The following is a 26,023-nucleotide window of genomic DNA, read 5'->3' as shown; positions in this document are numbered from 1 at the left end:
CAGCCATGATGTAAGTGACCAATTTTATTGGGTAGGTTCGTGTACCAGAACACTGGGAGAAACTCCCTTCTCTTTCCAAATAGTGCCATGGGATCTTTAACATCCACCTGAAAAGGCAGATGGGAGCTTGATTTAACATCTCATCCGAAGGATGACAACTCTGACAAGGAAACAATCCCTCCAGCACTGCATTGGAGTGTCAATTTTGACTATATGTCTTGAATCCACAACCAACTGACTCATTGGTGAAAGTGCTACCAGCTGAGCCAGGCTGACACACGGATTATTCATTCTGCTTTATTTTGACTCATCAATTTGACTCTTTTTCCATTTACTCAGCTTTCCCATTCTTCAATACTCTATTCATTCTTTAGTGGATCACATTCCTTTTACATGACCATTCCCCTCTGCTATCAGGTGTTCACACCACATTCTGATATACATATGCCAGGCTCCTTATGATCACGTTTGAGAGTTGACAGTCTCCAGTAGAAAGGAGAGTGAGATCCCAATTAACTCAAAAGCAAGGTAGCAGTCAGTGGGTAAAGTGTCTGATTCAGTATATCAGAATTTTTTTTCCAAAAAGCCTATCTTTATTCCTGAGAAAGTCAGCGCTGTACTGGAGTCAACATCAGCCCTTGTAACTCACAATTATTGTTGTGGTTTTGGGGCTGCCAAACTGTAAGTGACAATAACAGGAACTCAATATGTCAAGGGATACCTCCATTTAGTTTTTATTTCTAAAATGTATTTAAAAATCTGAAACCAATGCAAAGCTCTCTTATTTAGTAGCTGTGTCCTTGAAATAGATACAAGACATTTCAAGGTCAGCATTTCAGTGAAAGATTGTTTGGGGTGGGTGATACCAATTGAATACAATACATTGGGATTGGAAAGTGTTTGTGGGGCAAACATCGGCATGAATGGCACTTTTGGATGTTTAGTGTGTCCCCTAGAAAACCCCAACAAAGTTTCATGAGAACTCAGCTTCAATTTTTATTTGGTCAGCGGGTGTCTGACACATACTGAAGCTCATGCTTAAAATATCCAAACCAAATTAGAGCTCCATGCATCCAACCTATGCACAAAAAAATCAATGAGATCTTGAGTCAGCTTCAATGAAATCTTCAGTCATGCTGAAATGCTTGTAGTTCACCATGTAGGCACACATTCACTCCATTTTACAGTATATCCTGTGAAGCGCTTTGAGATTTCTTCCTGAAATGAAAGACACTATACCAAATGTAAGGATTATTATTATTATTCCTTATTATATAGAGAAGACAAACTTTAAGTCACAGGTTATTTACTTATAGGAGGTGCTGCTTGCTTTCAATCAGCAGTATGATGGGTTCAAGACATCAGCAGTGTGTGGTGGATCAGGAGCTCAAACTCATGTGATAGTGTGATAAAAACTGTCAGTCTGGCTCAGTTGGTACACTCTTGTCTCTGAATGAAGAAGTTTGTGGGTTCAAGCCCCACGTTGGAACCTAGAACTCATATAGTCTAAGATGGCACTTCATTGCAGTGCTGGGATTGTGGTGTGCGCAAATTGGCCGCTGCGTTTGCCCACAAAATACTCCGTCACTTTACTTTACAGCATATCCTGTGAAGTGTATTCCTGGTATGAAAGATGCTCTAGCAAAGGATTACTATTATTAAAGTGCTTCATCACAGCTACTCTGTTTTTTTCCACATTGGATTGTTGAAATCAAAACTCTTTTTAAAAATGCATTGAGCAAAACTCTTTGCTTTATTTCAGGCAAGGAATGACTGCAACAAAAGATGAAATCACCATGTCCGCATTCCTCACCGTCCATCTCGATCGGTCACTTGGCGGAGGAGCTGTTCAAGTAAGTTTTTATATTTTTGAAGTAGGAATTTTATACTTTTGTTCCCGTTACTTGTTTATTTCCATTACGTTCTGACACCATGGGTACCAGGAGAGCATCATTCCAAGCACACCACAGGGTCTGAGATTGCCCTGAGCGATCACTCTTCATTTGTGAGCTCAAACAGTGAAAGATTGTTTGATTGTTGACAACACGTGGCTTTATTGGTGTAAGAGGTACAAATTGTATTAGAATATATTGGGATTGGAAGCAGTACCAAGCTGTTCGGTCATGGGATATCACCTGGCATCCACATATTTGGAGGGAATCTATGATATGTGATGTGTTAATTATTACTGGTGATAAATGATATATGTGCTTGAGACAGTCAATAACTAAAGACTGTTTTGCAGATGATACCTTCCCTCCAAGCTTCCATGACAGTGGTTCGGCACAAAGCAGACTAGCACCACATCTGTTCAGGTGGACATTAAAGATCCCATGACACTATTCAGAAAGACAAAGGAGTTTCCCTCAGTCCAGCTTAACAATCCTCCATCTAAAATTGTTAATTGATTTCATGACAGTTTGTGGGGCTGTGCACATCATTTGTCCATAAATCCAGTCATTACTCTTTACAAAACAATATGAAGAATTTTGAAACAGTTCAGTGTTATAGGGACTATATCACTGTAGATAATCAAAGATTAATGTGATAGTTATCAACTATTTAGGAGAAGCCAGGTCATAACATTGAGTGAGGTAGTACTTGCTGCAAATGTTATCCCTGTTCCACAATGCCTGGTGACATTGTGCCACTAGAGGTCCCCATTGTTGCTCAGAAAGCCAGAACTTGTTTGAAAAAAAGCAGATGTTTCTATGAGCTTGAAAAAAAATTGATTCTGAGTTTCAAGAAAATCCTTGATGAGCTGTTATTCTTGATAAATGCACATTGGCACAATGCACAAGAGGTAACATTAGCAGTGACCCAATAACTCAGTGACTCAGCTCCAGAAGCTGGGAGTACTGTGTTTGCAGTTAGTTCCATGCTATAAGTGAGACAGCACTGTATTGAAAAAAGTCACTGGCGTTTATATGAATTATGTTCAGTGAAAAACTAAATGTTTGAGGATCAGTTCTTGGCTGCAATCCTGTTTTTTTCCATTTTTCTTGGCCTGTTATTGGACTTCTTTGTAAATACGTCAAATCAATACTACTCTTGTAAAATTCTGGAGGGAAGAGGCTGCTGCTGGAAGTAAATCATTCATGCCCCACTGTTGTCTCCAAGCTAAATGTCAAATTCTGCGAGTACCCTTTACAGAGGAAACAGCACCTACCTTCCACTGGAATCATTAAAATCAGCCAATGTATCCTGTTTGGGAGAACATCTGAAAAGGCTTAAAAAGGAAAAAAAAATGGAAAATGGTCATCCAAAAAGAATCCACTTCATGCATGCTGTAAAAATCTGTCAGGTTTTAAAAAATATTGAAGTGACATGTCTAAAACGTTTGTAAAAATAACATGGTAAATATTGTGGTGAAAAACAATCCATTAATTTTCAGTAAATTTGTTGTGTCTTGTCATATCCTCCAAATGAGATGTTAAAGAGGGGCCGTGGCAGCTTGTTCAGGTGGATGTTAAAGATCCCACGGCACTATTTGAAAAAAGATGAGTTTCTCCCAGTGTCAAGCCAACAATCCCCCAAATAAAATGGTCACTCACCCCATGGCTGTTTTGGGACATTGCTGGTACAAACTGGCTGCCATGTTTGCCCACAAAACACACATTCACCTCACTTTGCAGTATATCCTGTGAAGTACCTTGAGACGTCCTTACAATATGAAAGGTGCTATAACCAAATGTAAGGATCATTATTATTGCATTTGTAGACTCAGTATACAAGATGGTTACATTTTCATAAAATACCAAGTTGGGGGGATCTGTGATACAGAGTAAACAGCCAAGATCTTACAACAGTTCGTAAAATTCTTGCCTCTGGGTCAAAGAATTGTGGGTTCAAACAGTCTAGGATGATCCCTAGTTTCAGAAGGATGAAATTTGTCCAAGCTGGCTTCCCACAGGTAGAATTTGAATCCAGCAGAAAAAAAACTGTTTTTATTCAGTAATTTCCCTTTGCTGCTGGATTCAAATGCCACTAAATAGTGTCAGGGCAGTGTTTTAATGTGGGGATTCCCTCAAACTGTACCATCGCTCAGACTATACCATTCTACCAAGGTTGCTGGGGTGAACATCATTGTACTATATGTAATCGAGTGTGTTTGTGAGATTTTTCAATACAAGTTCTAAAAATAAGTCTTTGAGACAAGGCAATCTGGAGAATTGTCATGGCATTTTTAACATTTACCTGAACACACAGAAAGGACCTCACTTGAACATCTTAGCTGAAGGATGGCACCTCCGATAATGCGGTATACCTCCAGGACGGATTTGCAGTGGCAGCCCGAGACTTTGAACTCAAAGCCCCCAAATGGGACTTGAACCCAGAATCTTCTGACTCAGCTACTAACTGAGTCAGGCTGACATATTGTTCTGTTGCAAAATAGGATAGTGTCTAATCCGTGCTGAAATTATAAGTGTTGTTGTCCAGAAGAACAATTCTGAATATAGGTTTGTGATGAAGATAATGTTAAGTGGCAGCTTTGGATGTGCAGCTGCTTAGCCACGACTTTAATGAGAGTGTTAGTAATTGTTACTGTGCAGGAAATAAGATGGTCGATGCCGTAACATTAAAATACCATAATTCATGGCCTAAGTCAGGCAATAGGTCTCATTGATTTTTTTTTCTTCTAAAGGTTCGGGTGACTCAAGGCAAGGAGCCTTCCCATTTGCTCAGTTTGTTTAAAAACAAACCACTCATCATTTATAAAAGTGGAACATCGCGGAAAGGAAATCAGAACCCTGTTCCCTCAAAACGTCTTTTTCAAATCAGAAGAAACTTGGCAACTATTACCAGAATTGTGGAGGTAAGAGACTGAGCAACATTAATACCACAAAAGGTGTTGTTGAATAAAAGTTTTTGAATTCTTTGAAAAAGCAACATTGCAGGATATGGGGAGTATCTAGTGTAAACTTCATTTACAAAGGCAATGTTGTGTGTCATTAACTAGATAGTTCACTATCATTTATAAAAGTAGAACATTGCGGGAAGACACATGCCTTTCCCAGACAGTAACAGCATCAACCAGAACAGATGCACTACCTGCTGTAAGGGTTTGTGCCCTGAACCACTGGAAATTTCTGCCTCAATCCCTCTACCTTTCTTCCTCTTTGCCCTTCTTCAGATCACACCTAAGACTTTCTTCTTCTACTGTGAGTCGCCTCCATTTTCTCCCCGACATTGTTGGCCAGGAGACTGGGAGAAACTCCCTTCTCTTTTATTAAGGAATCCTGTTAAGAAATGCCCCCAAATAAACCCCAATAACTCAAAAGAAGTGGGATGTTTTGCACAGTGCTAAGGTGCCATTCCCCTGCCTCTCACCTGTGAATCCATCAGTGTGATTGCTGTAGTGTTGCCAATTACTGTAGGATTTGGAAGCAGGTTAATATTGCAGATTTCCATCCACCAGGTAATGATGCAGCCACAATAACCTGGTACATCATTATATAACTGGAAATGTACTGACAGGCTTATTTTTTTTATTCTGGGCCATTCCATTACAAATTTTATATGTACAGAATATTGTAAATCATTGAATTTAAATGTGATATTCCAGAAGGTATTTGCACTGCAATTTCATCGTTCACATAAAACAGGAAAAATTATTTTCACTCAACCAGCGTTACTGAATCCATGGTTCAAATTGACTATTAACGAACATGTTGTATTGACCAAAATATTATTTAAGAATGCATTTTATTCATTGAGTGACGGTGATATTTCTCCTTGACTGAAACCTGATAGATAACATGTGATGCTGTGGGGTATGAAATGGAGGTCACAGAACTAGAAGCAGCGCAGTCAGTGTTTAATCTGTGGTTACATCATTATTTTTCGAACTCAATGGATTAATTTAGAAATAGCGGCACTGGTGATGAATTTAAATCGTATCTAATATGGGCGTGATTATGTGAGGAGGGAGCTTTAGTGATTGTGTATTCTTTCCATTCAGTTTTTGAACCCAGAGTTCAGTAATTCAGGAGACTGTATTCAGAGTATTTTTATTCTGTATATTCGCCCACAATTATTCAGTCAATTCACTTTACAGTGTATTCTGTGAAGCGCTTTGAGAAGTCTAAAAGACATGAATAGCGCTATATCAAATGCAAAGATTATTTTATTTATTTTAGAACATGACATGTATATAGAGTAAATAAAGACCATGGCTTTACTTTAATAATCATAATAATAATCTATGGATTTGGTATAACACCGTTCGTACAATACAATACAAAATTGTAGGAGGACGTCCCAACGTGCTGAACAGTCAGGGATTTGGACCGAGCTGGGGGTCTAAAGGGTGGAGGCAGGGAGGTGAAGTTAATGTGGGATGGAGTTTCAAAGGGTGGGGGCAGAAAGGCTGAAGGCTTGACCACCAATGGTGGGGCAGGCCAGGCAGGTAACATTGAGCAGTCCAGTTGATATGGGGTCACCAGTCGCAGAGGTAGTAAGAAGCAAGGCCGTGGAGGGCCTTGAAGGCGAGGACTAGGATTCTGAACTCTATCCTCTGGAGGATGGTGAGCCAGTGGAGCCCATTCATGTCCGAAGGACGTACCAAAGCCCTTCATAGTATTTACTGCGGATTGACTGTGTACTTGTAGGCAAACGCAGCAGCCCCAATGCACATAGCAGTGTCCCAACAAACAGCCATAAAATTAATGACCAGTTTTATTTGGGGGAACGTTGGCCAGGACACCAGGAGAAACTCCCTTCTCTTTTCGATTAGTACAATGGGATCTTCAAAGTCCACCTGAACAGGCAGATGGGACCTTGATTTGACATTTTATCTGATGGATGGCATCTCTGACAATGCAACACTGCAGCACTGCATTGTCAGTTTGCCATCTTAGACAATGTGAGTTCAAAGACAAAACGTGGGGACTTGGATATGTAACCTTCTGACTCAGAGGTGAGAGGGCTACCAACTGACAGGACTTGGAGCTCACTGTCCCGGCTGACACTTAATGTGGTGCTGGGGGTGCACTGGATTATTGGAAATGTCATTTTTAAAACAAAGTGCCTGTTCAGGTGGACTTTAAATAACTCACGGCACTGCTTAAAAAGAGAAGGGAATTTCTCCTAATGTTCTGGCCAACAATTCTCCAGATATAATTGGTCATTCACTTCATGACTGTCAGACATTGCTGAGCGCATATTGGCTGCCACATTCATCTAGAAAATCTGTGATTTCTATGGAATGTTTTGAAATATTCTGATTACAAGATAAGGTGATATATGAAATGCATGAATGATTATTATTATTAATAACAATTTGGATGCTGGTTTTCTTCAGTTCTTAAGAAGAACCGGCTTCCAAATAACCTGAAGAATTTTCCACAATTCCACACAATCTGAAATTTCAGATCAGGTCCTTCAGGATGTGACTGAGTGGAATTTTGAGCCTTTACTGTTTTATGCATTACACCCTGGGCTCTAATTTGCAATGCTCACAAAAGATGTAAACAGAGAATCCTGCAGGTACCTGGATGTGCATTCAGAAGCCAATCTCACTTTCATTTTTCAATGAAACATAAAAGGAGGCTTTCATTTACTTTTTCATTATTTAAATAGTACTGGTCCGAGCTGAGAAAGTACTACACTACATGGCTATACTCTTCACCTCTGCCAAATCAGGACTCCTGGGTGCATTGATACATCAATGAAACTGTGCCGTTTTTGGTGTTTGACTTGTCATGCATGTAGCTACGTGATTCAAGATATCCACGAAGTTCACTTCTTACTGGTAGCTTTCACTGGTGAATTTCTGCATTTCATCTTATTCCAGAGTGGATGAGTGAGCAGTAAGAAGAGCCATTCTTCTGAACAAGCAAGTACATGGGATGAATGAATTCCTGGAGAAATTGAACACTGTCTCTTCTCCTCTGTCAGGTTGATTTTGATGCCCAGTCTTTGAATTCCAATGACGTTTTCGTGCTCAAGATACCAAATGCTGCCTATATCTGGGTTGGAAAAGGAGCGAGCTGTGAGGAGGAGGCAGGGGCCCAATACCTGTTGTCTGTACTAAAGTGTCAGGCGACCAGTATTATTGAAGAGAATGAACCAGGTAAAGACCTGAAAGAAGTATATATATATATATGAAGATCATTTCTGTAATTTTAATTGTGTCCAATTGATTTCTACCCATTAGCATATGGCTCTCTGCTCCTGGTCCCCTGCCTCCTCATGCTGGCCTACAGTTCCAAAGGCATTCATTGCCCACCTGTAAACCATCCACGTGACCTTGATTTATGTGTGTGCCTTGGCACTGAAGATCGGCAGGCTAACCTAGTGTAGAGGATGTCACACTGACCATGGCATATATTCCCACTTTCCTGCCACACATGCACACTACTAATAGAGAATGCTGAAGAGGGAGCAGGACCAGTAAACCAAACTGATTTTAGCCTCTCCAATCCCTGGGAAAAGCTTTGGATCAGTGTGCTCCAGATCCGTAAACTGCAGGTCTATCCATTATCTTTCAAAAGGAACTAGCTAAATACCTAACACAGAGTAAATAACAGAAATATGGAAAAAGGCACAGAAATACGACTGAACGAATTGCTCCTAAATGAGCCAACACGTACACAATGGGCCGAATAGCCTTCTGCTATGCTGTAAATTTCTATGATATTGATACACCATTGGAGCTGCTCTTTTAGATTTTCTCTGTAGGCTTCTTTTTTAAAAGTGTCTTTTTTTAAAAAAATAATATTTTATAAATAATTACACAAGTGAATTATTTTTACATTTCCTGTCTGGCAGCAATAGTGGGAAATCCCGTCAGTGATCAACACTGCAAAGGCAACGTGTCAGGCACTGAATAGAATTTTTACTCATCAATCTATTAAAAAATGCTAGGCTAATATGAAAAGTCTTGAATCAGGCTGCCAATTCAGTTCTGAATCACGTGGAGGGAGAGGCTATTCTGCAGGAGTCAGAGGAGCCCCAAAGCAGGAATTAACATGAAACAAAAATGACCACAAATTCTGCCCTAGTGAATATTTATCACATGACATCCCTTAAATTCCTCCCACCACCACCACCTGCAGCTACCCTGCCCCATGAATAAAAATGAAATCCTTTGTTTGTGAAAGGCTCTGCTTTCCTGCAGCAGTTAGTTCTGTTTGTTGCCCCAGTTGGCCTTCCAAATCATTTATTTTCAAAGTAAGCAATGAAAACTAAAAATGTAAAAATAATAATCCTTACATTTGATTCAAAGATCGAATAAGTCTTTGAAAAAGTCCTTTGCAGGATACACTGTAAAGTGATGCGACTATTTTGTGGGGGAACGCTTACTAATAATTCAGTTTATTAATAACCCAGTTCGTCAATTTTCTTTTTAATATTGGGGAACTGGTAGCCTTTGCTTTCCTGTTCTCGCGCACAATCACTGAGCTGTTTCTGCTGTTGGTTTATGTTCTATTGATGTATTCTCACAACATCTTGCCAGTGTTGTCAAAGGATTTTTTGAACCAACCAACCTTTTCCTGAGTTCCAAAATGCAATATCAATATCACTTTCATTTTGTAAATGTCGGATTACAAAACTAAATGGCAAACTGGCAGAGTTCGAAAAGTTGGATGAAGTGGCTCGTGCTGCTGTTTTGAGATGCACGCTTATGTGAAATAATAATAATAATAATATTTGATATAGCGCTTTTCACGTCGGGAGGACGTCCCAAAACGCTTCACAGAACACACTGTAAAGTGAATCGACTGTATATTTGTGGGCGAACGCAGCAGCCAATTGCGCACAGCAATGTCCCACAAACAGTCGTAGATTGAAAATGACAATTTTTTTTTATTATTGTTTTGTTTTTTGGAGGGATTATTATTAGGCGTGTGAAGTAAGGAAACTTGCCCAAGGTTTCGCCCTGCCTGGAATTGAACTCAGGTCTCTCGCTTGTAAAGCGAGTGCTCTAACCACTGAGCTACAGGACTCCACATAATAATTCTTGCATTTGATATAGCGCTTTTCACGTCTTCCAGGTGCTGTTTTAATGCAAGTTGGTGTCACAAAAATCTGCAAAATCATGAGATATGTTCTCGAAAAAGCATAATGACAGTCAAAGACAGTGCAAGGAAAAGAGAACTTAAATGGTGCTTTCATAGGGCTTTAAAATGCCAATGTACTTTAGGTAAACCTGCAAACATTTCAATATGTTATGAGAATGCCAAATGTACTTCACCAGAAGGTAGTAAATATAAAATTGATTGAGGCATTTAGAAGGGAGATAGATGCATAGTTGGGAAGTAAGAGCATTAAGGAATATGGAGGAAGAGCAAGGAAATGGGATTATGTACAAAGAGCAGCCACGATCTAATAAAAAGGCAGAACGGACTTGATGTGACAATTGGCTTATGCCTGTTCCTGCATTCCTATGAACAAATTTGAAGATCATTTTAATGTGTATATTGATACAATAGTAGGATAGGTAAATTGGCTGTTATGTTACATTTCATTCCAAAATGAGGGGGCATACCATATTAGATTGCAAGTAACCAATCTAAATCAGAGTTTAGGAGGGACGTCTTTACTGGAATGGGGACCTCACTTATGTAAGTTGTGTTTCAAGCTGAAAAAATCAATTTGTTTGAGGGGAAATTTAATGCATGCATGAGGGAGAAGGGGGGATTGGGAAAAGTGGAGGATCATACGGAGTATAAACATTAGCATGGACTGAGAGCAAAATGGTTTGTTTCCATGTTATAATGCCTTATGTAATTCTATTTCTCTGCTCCTTCTAAAACATTTTCATTCAATAATAATTTAATAATAATAATTTATCTGTCAGATGACTTTTGGAAATCGCTTGATGGAAAGAAGGAATATCAGACATCAGCTCTGCTACAAAGCGGTAGTGATGACCATCCACCCCGATTGTTCGGGTGTTCGAATAAAACTGGACGGTTCATTGTAAGTTATTTTCTTAAAATCAGATCAAAATGTGTTCATATAAAACCAACGTGTGTCAAGTTACCTTTATATAAAATACTGTGTGGTAACTATCAACTAAATCTGACAAAAGATTGACTAAAGCAAAGTTCATCCACCTGAAGTCATTAGTAACTTGGAGAATCACAGAGAAACAGATGCACTGCATACAATGTCATTCCTGGAAGCCTAGGATTGTGTTGTACAGCTGTAAAGCCTGGCGTGAGGGAATCTTGGACATAACCAATTCCATTGAGTCATAAATACATGGGATTATATTTTGATCACACTACCATATGAATGATATTTGAGGATAATTTTCAAAAAAAAATGTCTTTAGTGCAAATAATAAATTGTAACATGTACTTCATTATTATTCTGTGTTGTGATATTAAGTTATGTTTTACTTTATATTTTCTACTTCAGATTTCTCTCCAATTTTCTCCTCTTCGCTCCTGTATATCCCCTTGAGCTGGGTATTTTAGCAACACTTTTGTGGCCCTCGATCCCAGAACCAGGTTTCCACCCTCATGTAAAAGCCTGAACAATGAGCGTTGTTGGGTTATAAGACACCTGTGGCCCTAAGGCCTGAGATCTGTCTTGGAACTACGAGTAATTTCAAGCCTTTGTCCACATGTATGCAGTCTTGAGAGAAGACGACTCAAAGGGGACCTCATAGAAGTGTATAAATTTTTAAATGGGAAAGATAAATCCAGAACAATAATTTAGTATGCAGCAAGACAACTGAACAAGAGGACATAGGTTTAGAATTGCAAAGGGCAAATTCAGGCTGGGGGGGTGGTGAGAGTAAGCGGGGTCTCCTTGGAACTGAGCTGACTCCAAGGCAACATGCCTGACACAAATGTCGGATTGAGTCAACCCTCAATAGTGCAATAGTCCAGTTCCTGAGCCAGACAGGTCCACAGTACATCAGGGCACCATTGATAACAGATCATTGCAGGATTTGAAAGGCAGACGAATCATTGATACAGAAATTCATTCCGTTCAGCTCCTGTTGAAAGGTGACTCAAATACAGGTAGTTCAAACTATAACAGTTTATGCAAAATTCCAGTTCGTGATGTTACTATTTTATTATATAGTGCTGGGAATGTACTTTACATTAACGTAGTAGTATTGTGGTGTGAAGACTCAACATGCATTTTGGCTTTTCATCAATAACAAATACTCTGCCTGGATTTCTGGACTCAAACAATTTGGCAAATTCTTAAATTCAGTCTTGATGTTGATGTTGGTTTTCTTAAACAGACCTAGGGAAGATCAGTTTCAAAACTAAGATTATATTTAAGAATTTGCCAAATTTTACATGCTCTGTCTGAAATGCTAAGAAAATAATGCAGCAATTCTACTCCTTCTGCGCCAAACCCTTCCCCCCACCCCCATATTAATGATAACTTTTTGTTGCTTTCAGATTGAAGAGGTACCGGGCGAATTCACACAAGATGACTTAGTTGAAGATGATGTCATGCTGTTGGATGTTTGGGATCAGGTTTGACAAAATGTTTATACATTTATATGTCAATATGTTTATTATTATTTGGGTGATAACTATCAGCAAAATATGGTAATCAACTTCCCCTTAAATTGGCTGGCCTTCAGCTCATGCACTGTCATGCTAAAATAAACCCTAATAATGCTACTCAAGGGTAGCCAGGAGTAGCTTTATTACTGCAAAATTAATTGTGTATGGCAGGTTTATGGCAAACTGATCAGATACATATAAGACCTGAATAGTTCATTTCTCCTCCCGTATAATTTCCCTTTTCCAATTCGCTCTTCCATACAATATTTTACTCCCTTAGCTTTATTTATAACAAATCAAGNTTTTTGAAAGAAAAGTAACCATAACAACAGCAACTTGAATTTATATAGTGTCTTTCATGCGGGTTGGCATCTTAAGAGTGCTTAAACCATAATAGTACTATTAGAGGGAAAATGTAATAGGTGGTGTAAAAATTATCACTGTGAAAATGATCACAAGAAAAGAAAACGTGTGTTCTTAAAACCTGCCCATAATGCCATTCTGTCCATCTCTGACCAGGGCTCCTCATCCTTCTCGATCTTTCTGCTGCCTTTGACACTGTGAACCACTCTATCCTCCTCCACCGCCTCTCCTCTCACCTTAACCTTCAAGGTTCTGTCCTTGAATGGTTCAGATCATATTTCTAATTCTACAGTTGAATGTCAGCAAACCAAGGCCTTCCCAATTGGCTCGCGCCAGTGCCTCCGCACCTCAGGCACTGTTCGACCATCAACTGTCCTTTCTCCCCCACATCCATGCCATGACTGGCTCTGCCTTCCCCCACCTCCGCAACATTCCCCGACTCTGCCACTGCCTCACCCCTCGAGCCGCCGAAACCCTCATACATGCCTTCATTACAACCAGGCTCAACTATGTCAAAGCCCTGGTCGTTAGCCTTCCCAACTCTTCCCTCCACAAGCTGCAGATCATCCAGAACTCTGCAGTTTGTGTCCTCTCCTGCATCAGGCTGTGACCCCATCACACCCACCGTTGCCCGGCTCCACTGGCTCCCCATCCCTCAGAGGATTGAGTTCAAAATTCTCGTCCTCACCTTCAAGGCCCTCCATGGCCTTGCCCCCTTTACCTCTCCGACCTGCTAACCCCTTATCAACCTGGCCACTCCCTCCACTCAGCAGGCTCCAGGCTGTTCCATAACCCCCACCCGGCCTGCCCCACAGTCGGCGGTCGGGCCTTCAGCCTCTCTGCCCCCACCCTCTGGAATTCCACCCCACATTCCCTTCACCTCGCTTCCTCCCTTGCCTCCTTCAAGGCATGCCTCAAGACCCTCCTCTTCAACCGTGCCTTCGACCACCCTCCTACCCCCACCCTCCCCGCCCTCCATCATTCCTAATCCAAACACCCCCCACCCACAGCCTCCCCGCTCAGGTCCTAATCCCTGACTGTTCAGCACCTTGCAACGTCCTCCAGACATGAAAGCCACTTTACAAATGTAATTTTGTATTGTATTTTGTATTGTAAAATGACAGATTTCAGAATAGCTGTCATGTTACATCTAGAAGATCTTTCTCACTTCAGTTTTCTTCTCTTGTGAAAGTGCCGGATTTTACTAGTGTCAGCAGAAAGTCTGTGCCTTCACATGTAAACTTCAGCTGTTTGACCATGGCAAGGGACATCAGAGGCTTCTGTCCTCACTCATACTCTTTACAACAGGGGATATTGAATTGTGATCAGCACTGCGAGCTGAATTGCTTTTACCCCTCCCTTTGTCCACTGGCAACTGTAATAGACCTATTGTCCTCTGGTTAAGGCCAACTAACATAACAGGAACCGGCTCCAAGGTGATATGCCTGGCAATGGAATGTCGGAATCGAGCCAGCTCTCTGTGGTCTTGGTAGATCGGTTCCTGAACAAAGGGGTCTACAGCATTTCAGGGGACTGCTGATGATAAGACATACAGTCTGGCTCATTAGCAGGACCTGGAAAGGCAGACCAGTCACTGGGGGCAGGGAGTTATCTCACTCAGCTCCTGTTAACCCTGCAAGCAAAACCCTTAATGGGTAGGTTGGTCCTAGCTGGACAAGCAGCAGGAAAGCTTGCCAGATAGCAACATCAATGACAAACTATGATGTTTTAGCCGGTTACACTCCAGCAGTACCCCAACGCACACTCTGGGGTCCCCAAGTTTGGCTCTTGCCAACCTGCGCCTAATACTTTTCGGAATTAGGTAAGCAGGATGCATCTCTCCAGGGAGAGTGTGCATTCTATTCCAATAATCTATCTCTGGCATTTCCATGTGTAAGTGGGATGTATGGAAATCTCAACTTGGTTTAGATACTGTTAAGCATGGTGATGCGTTTCAGCATGTGTCAGACACCCGACTGACCCCTAAAAAAATAACAACACAACCTGGGTTCTCTATGGCTCAGTACATTTACCCATTGGAGTCATCAAAAGAGCTTTGGGAAATACATTCACTGTGAAATGCTTTATAGCTTCATTTGCCTCTCTCTATTGCAACTGTACTTGAGAATAATACTAAAACCTATTAGAAAATGAGGCAGAGATGCTATAAAGGAAGTGTTTTTTCCTGTTCTGTTTATGTCTAGGTATAGATATGGAATATGTATGTGGAAATTGTTATTCTTTTTGAAACAGCATGAAACAAAATAATGGCAGTGTCAGTTAACTAGGTGCACAAAATCATTTTTAAAGAAAAACTTTCATGTTTAGGTGTTCATCTGGATTGGCAATGAGGCTAATGAAGTGGAGAGAAAGGAATCAATAAAGAAAGGTATGTAACCATCTTTCCTCTATTATGTACAGCAGTGAATATCTAAGAATTAATATTACGGTGCAAATCCTATTTATCAAAAGTTATGTTCATTAAAGCATTGACCAGTGTCAAAAGGGTTCAACTGACCAAGCCCCTTGTTTTTATCCTTGTATTCAGCTGCAATTCCCCAACTGTTGTGCACCCTCCAGTACATTGTCCAAGTAACAATTATTCACATGTAAACCTTGACAGTGAGTGTTGACAGGTTAATATTTAACTAACTCATGTGAATGGGGCTCAAAGCAGCTAATTAGAGTGAAGCCAGGCCCTGACCTGGTTCACCCACACCCGTTACCAGAAGAGATCTATGGAGAGCAGACAGGGTCAAAACAACAGATTGATCTGTCGGTTGCTGAAAGCCAAGTGCAATGCCCTTGACTCCAACTGAGATCAGCGAGCATGATATAAATGGGATTTGAAAATGCAACCTACCCGTCTGCATGGTTTAGTGGTGCACACAGGATGGACAACATCTCTTAATCTATAAACCATTAGAGGAATTCATAAAAAAAATTAATTCCCCAGTATGAATTAAATAAATTATTACTTGGTTAACATGTTTAATAATCTCAATAAATTCTTTTAGTTTATGCAAACTACTTAATAAAAAGCATGTCAAAGATAAATGCACATACAACATTGAGTTAAGATAATTTCATAGCATTCAGCGACATGTGTGGAGCTGTAACATCTTTTGAGGCGGACAAAAAAAATTATATTGAACAGCAGGGTCCTAGACTCACTAAGAACAATATCAGCTTCACATTAAGTTCCTTGTGGAAATACCTCTCGCTCCAAAAGATAGAGGAGGCGATAAAGTGAAATGAAAACTAGACACAATCATAACAAATTATTTTTTTTCTGTCCAGGGAACAACAGTCAAATGGAGCTGAAACACAGTACTTAAGTGTATTGATGGCTAATGGTTGTGTCTCAGTTACTAGTGTTGCCATCTACATCTTATTTTAAGAAATTTGTTACACCAAACAGAAACAGTTTAAGGAAGAGGGGAATGATAATCAACCCTAAAGAGCTGAAGCTCTAAGTCTGGAATTATAAGATGCTACTGTATTGTTGTGAAAGGTATTTATCATACAGCAGCAAATCCTACCTCCAATTTGAAAGAGCAAACTTGCCTTTTTCAATGAGAGCCAACTAATAAGACTTAAATTCATCGGCAGAAGTGGAATACTTAAAATGTCTCAGGGTGAGCAGTGGACAAAATTCAGAGTAGCTAGAATACTGTTGCAGGTTCAGCAAAAAACAGGGCATGTATATGCTAAATGGTAGCATATTTTTTTTTAAAAAGCAGAGAAATCTAGGGGTTAACATACATAAATTGTTACGGATGGGGATACAGATGGACACATCTATGAAGAAAGCTAATGGGATCTTGTATTCAATAAATAGGGATATAGAATATACAATATATTAAAAAAGTGATGTTTAAATTGAATAAATTGTTGTTTTAGACCACAGATAATGTATTGTTTCCAGTTTTGATCATCCCATTTTAGGAAGGATGCCAGGGCAGAGGAGATTTACTCGGATGTTTCCTGGGATGAGTGTTGTACCTTCTCTCACTTTCATTAAGGCCAGCATAATAGACAATAGAAGCAAAGCAACATTTATACTACTTGCCACACAATGTATAACAGTAAACTATTTTATTTTCCTAACAGCAAAACAGTACATTGAAACAGATCCATCCGGAAGAGACGGAGGAACTCCAATCATCATAATTAAACAGGGATATGAACCCCCAACATTCACAGGCTGGTTTCTTGGTTGGGACCCAAGCAAATGGACTGGGGATCCCACAAAGATAGCTATGGCTTCACTGAAAGTGGCATAGAAACTAACCAGGTCCCATAAAAACTATAACTTGACATAACTTTCCAAAAGCAAACATTTATTATACTAAATATGTCCAAATTGCAATTTAAAATTTCTGCCTGATTCAAATGTAACGCATTCACATCATGCTTTAAAACATCTGCTGGTATCATGTTATTTGGCTTTTTTTGACTCATGTAACATTTGTAATTTGTAATGGGGTTTAAATAATAAAGGTAATAAAGCAACAATAAGCATACAATTTTAATTCTATCAGTAGTGTCATGTAGACTATAAGTATCAAAGTTAGATTATGCATTGTCATCTAAAAGTTCCCTTCATTGTCAGTACAAATAAAATGAGCTAATGTTCTTGTATATTAAAAACAATAACTTGCATTTACATAGTATCCTTCACACAAGGTAGCATCTGGAATATAGTTGTTTAAGTGACCAATTTATTATTATAATTTTTTGAAGGAATTATTACCTCCATAAAAGTGATCCGCCAATCGACTAACAATGGGGTTCCTACTTACCGCTAGTTAAACAGAGGCATGTAGAGTAAGGAAACTTGCCCAATATTTCGCCCTGCCGGGAATCAAACCCAGGTCTCTCGTTTGCGAGGCGAGTGCTCTAACTACTGAGCTACTGGACTCCAGATGGTGCTGAATAAGCCTGGGTCAAAGTATTGGACCTCTACAACAATAATTTATATAACATCATTCACATGAGTAGCGTCTTAGAGTGCTTAACAGAGTGCTTGTGGTTTAACACCAAGCGAGAAAGAGAGGGAAGGTGGCTGAAGGCACGGTCAAAGAGGAAGTCTTCAGGTGTGATTTGAAGACTGGCAAATTCCTGACTGTCCAGCACCTTGGGACGTCCTCCCGACGTGAAAGGCACTTTACAAATGTAATTTGTTGTTGGCAAAGAGAGGGCAAGACTGAGGGATTGAAGCAAGGAAAGAGTTCAAGAGATTCGGGGCATAGTGGTTGAAAGCACAGCTTCCAATGGTGGAGAGGGCGAGGGATGTACAGAATACCCGAGCCAGCTGAGTTAAAATGTAGGTACTGGAGTGTGGTGTGAGCAGATCAGAGCGGTAGGGAGGTGCCAAGGAGTGAAGAGATTTGAAAGTGAGAGTGAAGATCTTGAAAACAATCCATTCTGCAACAGTGGAGACGGCAAGAACTGGGGTGATGGTGTTGTGAAGCCTGGTAAGGGTGGCAGAGTTTTGTATCTCTAGCACCTTGGAAACATTAAGATTTCTGGCACAAACTGTGCTGTAAAGGTCCTCCTGTCATACTAAAGGCAGATGTCCATCAGACAACTGATGAGGAAACTGAGGCTTGGGCCAACAGCTGCTGGAAGGTGTTACCTGGAGCCCAGGTTGTGAATATAGCCAGAGTTTGGAATCCAGCTTTATTGGTATCCAGAGAGGTAAGAAGATGTTGCTCAAGCTTTGCACATCCAAGAAGTGGAAGCATCGCTCAATAATCAAATACCTGTGATTTGTCACTGAAAGAGCTCAAGTAGCAGTGATGATATTTTGGTGGTGGCTTATACCAGTTGGGCATTCACTTTCACATCAACAAAGTATGGATCTGTGGTCTGACTATGAGGAACTCTAAGAGGATGTAAGAGATATTCGCAAGAGAGATTGGCAATTAAATTGCACATCAGATGAAAGAATCACTTTGGTTAATATGTAATGTTATGCATTACATCAAGATATATGTAAGATCTATTCTTATATACTACATCCCAAATCACTTATGAAGCTAGTCACTGTGCAAAGCAAAGCAGAAAGATAAATATCAATAGATTAAACAATTGCAATGAAATCATACGTCAGCGGTAAATTACAAATGTATTAAATGAGTCATGTGAGGTATCTATTTCACATGTAAATTACACAGTTTTTAAAAGAGGCAAATTCCAAAATTAGTAAACAATATTTATACATACAAGGGCTGAATTTCCAGGATTATTTAACACATTCCTCATACTAATTAATACCAGGAAAACATTTAGGAACATCTGCAAATGTATTGCTTACTTAAATAGTGTTGATGTAGTCTCCTCACTTAGTTATGAGCAGTGTTTCCGTTTTTTGATCTACAGTGTGCTCCTATATTCCAGCTGCTGGCAGCAACAGAATATACAGCTGGATCCATGGTCTGGATTATAGAAATGACAGTCTAGTTCCTTACAAAAGGACTGTAAACATTGGGTAGAGACACCACACCCTCCCCAACTTCAGTACAATTAGTGGGCCTGAAACTTCCACCAGCTATATCATATACTGAGAAATATATTTTGGTACAATTTCTGCCTTGTATCACTAAGTCATCATGACAACAACAACAACAACAAGATTCCATTTATAAGCGCCTTTCACGTCAGGAGGACGTCCCAAGGCGCTGCACAGTTGGGTCATGACCAGAGCAGGGGGGAATGGTCAGGGTGAGGGGAGGGAAGGGAGGGAGCGAGGAGGGGGGAAATGGTCAGGGTGAGGGGAGGGAAGGGAGGGAGCGAGGAGGGGGAAGAGAGTCGAGAGGGCATATGACACCTTTTCAGAGTGATTATGATACTTGATTCTGCTCCCTCTTTCACTGTTTAAAGTGGATGATCAGATCAATCATTTGCCATTGTAATAATAATAATAATAATCCTTGCATTTGATATAGCGCTTTTCACGTCGGGAGGACGTCCCAAAGCGCTTCACAGAACACACTGTAAAGTGAATTGACTGTATATTTGTGGGCAAACGCGGCAGCCAATTGCGCACAGCAATGTCCCACAAACAGTCGTAGATTGAAAATGACCAATTTATTATTGTTTTTTTTTGGAGGGATTATTATTAGGAGTGTGGAGTAAGGAAACTTGCCCAAGGTTTCGCCCTCTGCCTGGAATTGAACTCAGGTCTCTCGCTTACAAAGCGAGTGCTCTAACCACTGAGCTACAGGACTCCATTGTATACTGCAATCAGCAAATTGTCCCTCAAGGGCAGGCTGTTTTCTAAATAAACCTGTCACATTCTGTACTATCTAACCTGGTATCTGTGAATAGTATTCTCACTAAATCATACATAAATACAGTATTATTTTTCATCTGACAGGGAGCCAGTGGAGTTTGGCAAGGACTGGGGTAATCGGGGTTCAGAGTTTAGTGTGGGTGAGAATGCGGGCATCGGAGTTTTGGATGAGTTGAATTTTGTGAATAGTGGAGGAGGGGAGACTGACGAGGAGGGCATTTGAGTAGTCCAGCCAAGTGGTGACGAAGGTGTGGACAAGGGTTTCGGCAGCTTGTGGAGTGATGTATTGTCAGAGACGGGCAATGTGGCAGAGGTAAGGAAAGACCAGATTTGATTTGAAAGGCAACAACAAATTACATTTGTATAACACCTTTCACATTAGGAGGAAGTCCCAAAGCACAGGACAGTTAGGGATTTGGACCCAAGCTGGTGGTTGGGATCAGGAGGGGTGGAGGGCAGGGAGGGTAGGGATAGGAGGGTGACAGAATCACAAGTTAATAAATTACATCATTGTGACTAAAAACCCCAAAAGCCTGATACCCACCTGGTCTTAGCCATCGGCCTTCATTTTGGTCAGGTGTCTGAGACACATGCAAATCCACCACCAATCTAAAAGAGTATCCAACCCATATAAGAGTTACAGATATGCCTGCCACGCATACGCGGAAATTCCCTTCGTCTGGAATGGAATGCATATTCTCTCCCTGGAGGGACTTAACATAAATTAAGAGCCAAGACTTGATGATCTCAGATTTCACCACTACAACAACAACTTGCATTTATATAGCGCACTTCACGTGGAGTAGCATCCTGGAGCACTTGACAGTGTCGGAGTCTGATCCCGAGCCAGGGGAACAGGGAGCAGGTAGGTGACTGTAAGCATGATCAAAAACGGTCTTTAGATGGGATTTGAAAGTGGAGGGCGGGGTCAAGGCGGAGGGATTAAGGTCCAAATTGAGGTCCACCTAGCTCTAAATTCCAGAGCTTCGGATTGTAGTAGCTGAAAGCACGGCCACCGATAGTGGAGTGAAGGGGGAGAGGGATGAACAAGAGGCCGGAGCCGGTTTAGCAGAGGCAGCGGGTGGTAGAGTGGGGGGGTGAGCAAATCAGATAAGAAGGGAGGTGCGAGGGAATGAAGGATTAAAACGAGTGAGAGGATCTTGAAGTCGATCCGTTTGGTAATTGGGAGCCAGTGCAACCTGGCAAAGACTGGTGTGATGGGGGACGCCATGGAGTCATCTTAACACCGAGGAGAACCCATTTACATTAACAACTCCCACGCCAGAAGGATAAGAACCTTCAGTCCATTATTGTAAAATTTAAGATGATGCAGAAATTTGGAAAATGTGGAAGCCGTTTAAGAACTGTAGGAAGCTAGCTTGAGAGTAGGTCATTTCCAAATGAAATAAGGCATAGAGGATGTAGAGGATTTAATTATTATTTTCCAAAGTTCCAAATCGATTCAGGAATTGTATCAAAGGATTACAGGATAGAGATGAATCCTTGCATTCTAAATAATGTAACTCCATTATTCATGAAGAGAGGAAGAGATAAAGCAACTGACTTTAGGCCTATGAATTTTACAAAGACAGAGTAACTGGGCACCCAGATAAATATGCAGGATCAGGAAGCTCAGGAAGAATCAACATGGGTTTGTGAAGGGTACATCATGTCTCACAAATCTAACAGAGTTCTTGGACAGAGGTAATAAAGGGAGAAAATCAATTTTCAAAAAGCAGTTGATAAAGTGCTACCTTAAAGGTTATTTGCTAAAAGTAAGGCACGTGGAGTTGAAGGCAATATTATATCATGGATAGAAAACTGTTTCAGAGATAAGAGGCAGAGGGTTAGTAAAAGAAGGAATGGTGGACAATGACAAATCATGACTCCCCAGGGATTCAAACTGAACCCCACCAGGGTTTCTTCGCCTGACTCCTCTAAATTAATCTTAGCTTCACTTTGATATTCAGATGGATGTTAAAGATCCCATTACACCATTTGAAAAAAAAGGGAGTTTCTACCAGCCACCAAATAAACCGGTCACTAAATTCATAAATGTTTGTGGAATATTGCTGTACACAATTGGTTGCACATTTGCCTATAACAACAACAACTTGCATTTATATAGTGCCCTTCTTGCTGGACAGCGTCTTGGAGTTACTTAACAGTTTACTATACACTATACTTCACAGTGAAGTCCTATCAAGCGCTTTGAGACATCTCGCTGACGTGATAAGGTGCTTTATCAAATGCAAACATTATAATATTTCAATTGAATAGGCCACTGACAATGTCTAGGCTCATACATGAAGAATGGCTACTTAAGTAAAGCATTAATAAGCAACACCAGTCATTGAACTGCATGCCGGCTATGAATAAGTACATTCAGCACAGGAAACGAGAAATCGAATCACCAGGCCTGTGTTGGACTTACAGTTCGTAGACTATAGCTTTGACTGTTAGTTAATACGTTTTTAGTCAACTAAAACCTCAAAAACCGAATACCCTGCTAAGCGGTAGGTGAACTCCACAATCACTCGATGTCATGGACATGACTTCTTGGACTTCATTGTTGAGAACATCTATTTAATCTGGTGTCTTCATTGAAATCAAGCCCTTTCTTTCAAGTACTTGTCTCTTTGGTGAAAAATAGCTGTGAAGGGAAAAAAAGGTTAACACATAGAGATCATTCTGTACAACAGCTGTCGGTTTCATTAAATTATCATTTTACAAAATGGGTTTTTGTGACTAATGCAACTTCCTCCTGCGATTCAATCCTGCATAATCATATTAACCACAATGGAAACAAACACATTCACGATGAACCAAAGCAAGTAGTGCATGTCATTCTACATTATTAAGGGAAATCTAACAGATGAACATATTAAAAAAGACATTATTTTACAGTTAAGATAATAAAATCTGATTATACAGTAATAATTCTACATTGTGATAGTATTGCAACATTTGCCCTTTGCAAAAATGCAGGGCAATGTGATGCAAACAAGCTTTTCACAAACTATAAATAAAACTTCCAATGAAAATATCTTACTTGTACATTACGTTTGTCTCCAATTCGACTGAACCATTCAAAAGAGTTTTTTAAAAAATACTTTGTAAGCCAAAAATCCTGTCTGTAAACTTATGGATATTGTCCAACATTGCCATTATCTTCATAGTCAAGTATTTGAACAGTTTTGAAGATATTGATCTGTCTGAAGAAATTATACATTTTGAATTTTATAGAATGAAAGATCATAAAGTGTATTATTACATGTGTACATTCTTTAAAGGGGAAGATAACTCGGGAAAAGGGAATGAATGAAGGTTGCTAACCCAAATGTGTCTGCTGTCCACTTATTCCCTTATCTCATCCCTTCTTTTACTGAAATCCTAATTCATCACTTGACGAGTTGGAGCTTGATCCTCCACAATCATCCAAAATTTTTCAATCCCTATTCATTCCCACACAAAACTGCATAGACCCATCACTCCAGTTCTTATCAGGCTCAATTGGTTCCCAGTACCTCAGCAGATTGATTTCAAGATCCTTGTCCTGACTTTGAAATCCCTTTAAGGAACATCACATTTGATGTAAATCATTTTGACTATATTTTGATCAACATCCCAAACTCTCCCTTCTCTCTACCATGAATGTTAAGCACATTGAGAGATATTTCATCTAAATTAAATTTGGGTCAGCAACCTTCATTTGAGTTTCATACACTGTACCGTAATTCCTTTTTCAAGCAATCATAATTTAAAGTAGCCCATTTTCAGGATTGTTCCACAGAGCCCTGTAAGGATCCAGCTAGTTAAGCAATCGAATCGAAAAGATATAAAAAAAATCCAACACAGTGTTAGAGTGGGCATGCTCTTTTTTTAATATTATAGAAATGCCATTGGTTTATCTATTCCCTTTGGTTTCCCTACATATTTGTTAAATTACAAACTGCAGAATATCATTACCACAGTTTAAAAATGTTGTGGAATAGCCAACCCAACTGATCAAATTATTAGTAGTAAACATCTTTATAGGAGCTCAAACAAAATACAAACTATTGAAATGAAATATCTACCTAGTGGAGTCCTGTAGCTCAGGGTTAGAGCACTCATCTGAGAGACCTGGGTTTGATTCCCAGCAGGGCAAAACCTTGGGCAAGCTTCCTTTCTCCACACATCTAATAATTCCTCAAGAAAAAAATAATAAATCGGTCACTTCAATCGACGACTGTTTGTGGGACACTGCTGTGCGCAATTGGCTGCCATGTTTCGCCCACAATTATACAGGCAATTCCCTTTTTACAGTACATTCTGTCAAGCGCTTTGAGACGTCTAGATGATGTGAAAAGCACTATATCAAATGCAAGGATTATTATTATTACCTTTTTTTTAGAAGCATGCATGATCTGCGATTCACAACACCTAAGTGTGACCTCTCACAAGATTCTCTCTTCCTCTACTGACAGTATTTGGTTATTGTTTCCTTCTACGGGGGTACAGATGCCAATTGGCCCCTATTCATTCATGAGTCTTGGCAACATTGGCAGACTATTCGATCATACGTAGGAGAGGAAGTATTTGCATCTTCATCTGACATCTATACACAAGCATACATACCCAGCAGAAGTTTCTGGGTGGTGATCAAGAGGTAAATTGAGGTGTAGAAGCTGATTGTTGATAACCAGCTGCGATCAAGTAACAACATGGATATGGAACCTAGGAAGGACATTTTATTGTCTTTTTTCACACTAATTCCACACACTCCCCTGTTAATCTGCTAAAGCCTTAAAGGTACTCCATGGTCATTGTTCAAACACAATAGCCAAATTTGTTTCACATTTCAAATTGAATGAGTCCTTTGACTCCCAAATTTCCCCGAAACTTGAATTAATTAAAATCATTCATTTAGATCAGAGTTTAGCCTAGTGTGGGCAAACACTCACCTCCCCCATTGTTTATCTGGAGAGGCCTTTGAAAAGAGAGAAGAGGAACAACAACAACAACAAAATTACATTTATAGAGCGCCTTTCACGTCGGGAGGACGTCCCAAAGCGCTGAACAGTCAGCTGTTGAGGGCCGAGTATGGGGGAGGGGTGGTGTAGAGGTGAGGGAAGTCAGCGAGGTGGGAGGGAGACCAAAGGCACGGTCAAAGAGAAGGGTCTTGAGATCGGTCTTGAAGGATTGGAGGGAAGAACCGAGGCAAAGGAACTGTGGGATGCAGTTCCAGAGTGCGGGGGCAGAGAGGCTGAAACCCCGGCCACCGATGGTAGGGTGGGTCGGGCAGGAGACATGGAGCAGGCCGGAGCCGGCTGAATGGAGGAAGCGGGCAGGTTGGTAGGGAGTCAGCAGGTCAGAAAGGTAGGAGGGGACAAGGCCATGGATGGCCTTAAAGGTGAGGACAAGGATCTTGAACTCGATCCTCTGGGGGATGGGGAGCCAGTGGAGTCGGGCGAGGGTGGGAGTGATGGGGTCGCGGAGCCTGGTGCGTGAGAGTACACGAGTTGCAGAGTTTTGGATGATCTGCAGTTTGTGAAGGGAAGAGTTGGGAACGCCGATGAGGAGGGAGTTCCCATAATCGAGCCTTGAGGTGATGAATGCGTAAGCGAGGGTTTCGGCAGCCTGAGGGGTGAGGCAGTGGCAGAGTCTGGTAATGTTGCAGAGGTGTTGGTAGGCAATGCCAGTCATGGCGCAGATGTGGGGGAGAAAGGACAGTTCAGGGTCAAACAAGACAGGAAGTCTAAATGAGGAAAAAGAAAAGGAAGACAGAAAGAAACCTTTTGCCCACAAAATATACAATTGCCATACTTTATAGTGTGACGCGCTTTGAGACATCTTGATGATGTGATAAGGTGCTACATCAAATGCAAGTATT

The 26,023-nt window shown here is 40.5% G+C and overlaps 1 protein-coding gene, 1 long non-coding RNA gene and 1 other non-coding gene across 3 annotated transcripts in view; 1 reads left to right on the top strand and 2 right to left on the bottom strand.

Moving 5' to 3' along the window:
- Positions 1-17,366, top strand: part of scin (scinderin) — a 60,006-nt gene extending 42,640 nt beyond the window's left edge. Inside the window, exons 10-16 of the mRNA XM_007899717.2 lie at positions 1,763-1,853; positions 4,646-4,816; positions 7,900-8,074; positions 10,805-10,926; positions 12,375-12,452; positions 15,177-15,237; positions 16,962-17,366. Coding sequence (XP_007897908.1) covers positions 1,763-1,853; positions 4,646-4,816; positions 7,900-8,074; positions 10,805-10,926; positions 12,375-12,452; positions 15,177-15,237; positions 16,962-17,134 — 871 coding nt within the window. The 3' untranslated portion in view covers positions 17,135-17,366. The remainder of the gene's footprint in view (positions 1-1,762; positions 1,854-4,645; positions 4,817-7,899; positions 8,075-10,804; positions 10,927-12,374; positions 12,453-15,176; positions 15,238-16,961) is intronic.
- On the bottom strand, positions 9,879-9,950 carry trnav-uac. The gene has a single exon. It is a non-coding gene; the product is annotated as a tRNA-Val (tRNA).
- Positions 17,367-22,741: 5,375 nt separating the features above from the next.
- On the bottom strand, positions 22,742-24,253 carry LOC103182644. Its single transcript, XR_488338.2, has 3 exons — positions 24,228-24,253; positions 23,201-23,363; positions 22,742-22,801 (listed from the first exon to the last, which is right to left on the bottom strand). It is a non-coding gene; the product is annotated as an uncharacterized LOC103182644 (long non-coding RNA).
- Between the last annotated feature and the right edge of the window lie 1,770 nt (positions 24,254-26,023).

This window comes from Callorhinchus milii, unplaced genomic scaffold (genome assembly GCF_018977255.1).
Source record: "Callorhinchus milii isolate IMCB2004 unplaced genomic scaffold, IMCB_Cmil_1.0 Scaffold2, whole genome shotgun sequence".
In the NCBI taxonomy this organism is placed as follows: Eukaryota; Metazoa; Chordata; class Chondrichthyes; order Chimaeriformes; family Callorhinchidae; genus Callorhinchus; species Callorhinchus milii.
This window is presented reverse-complemented; position numbering and strand designations above follow the sequence as displayed.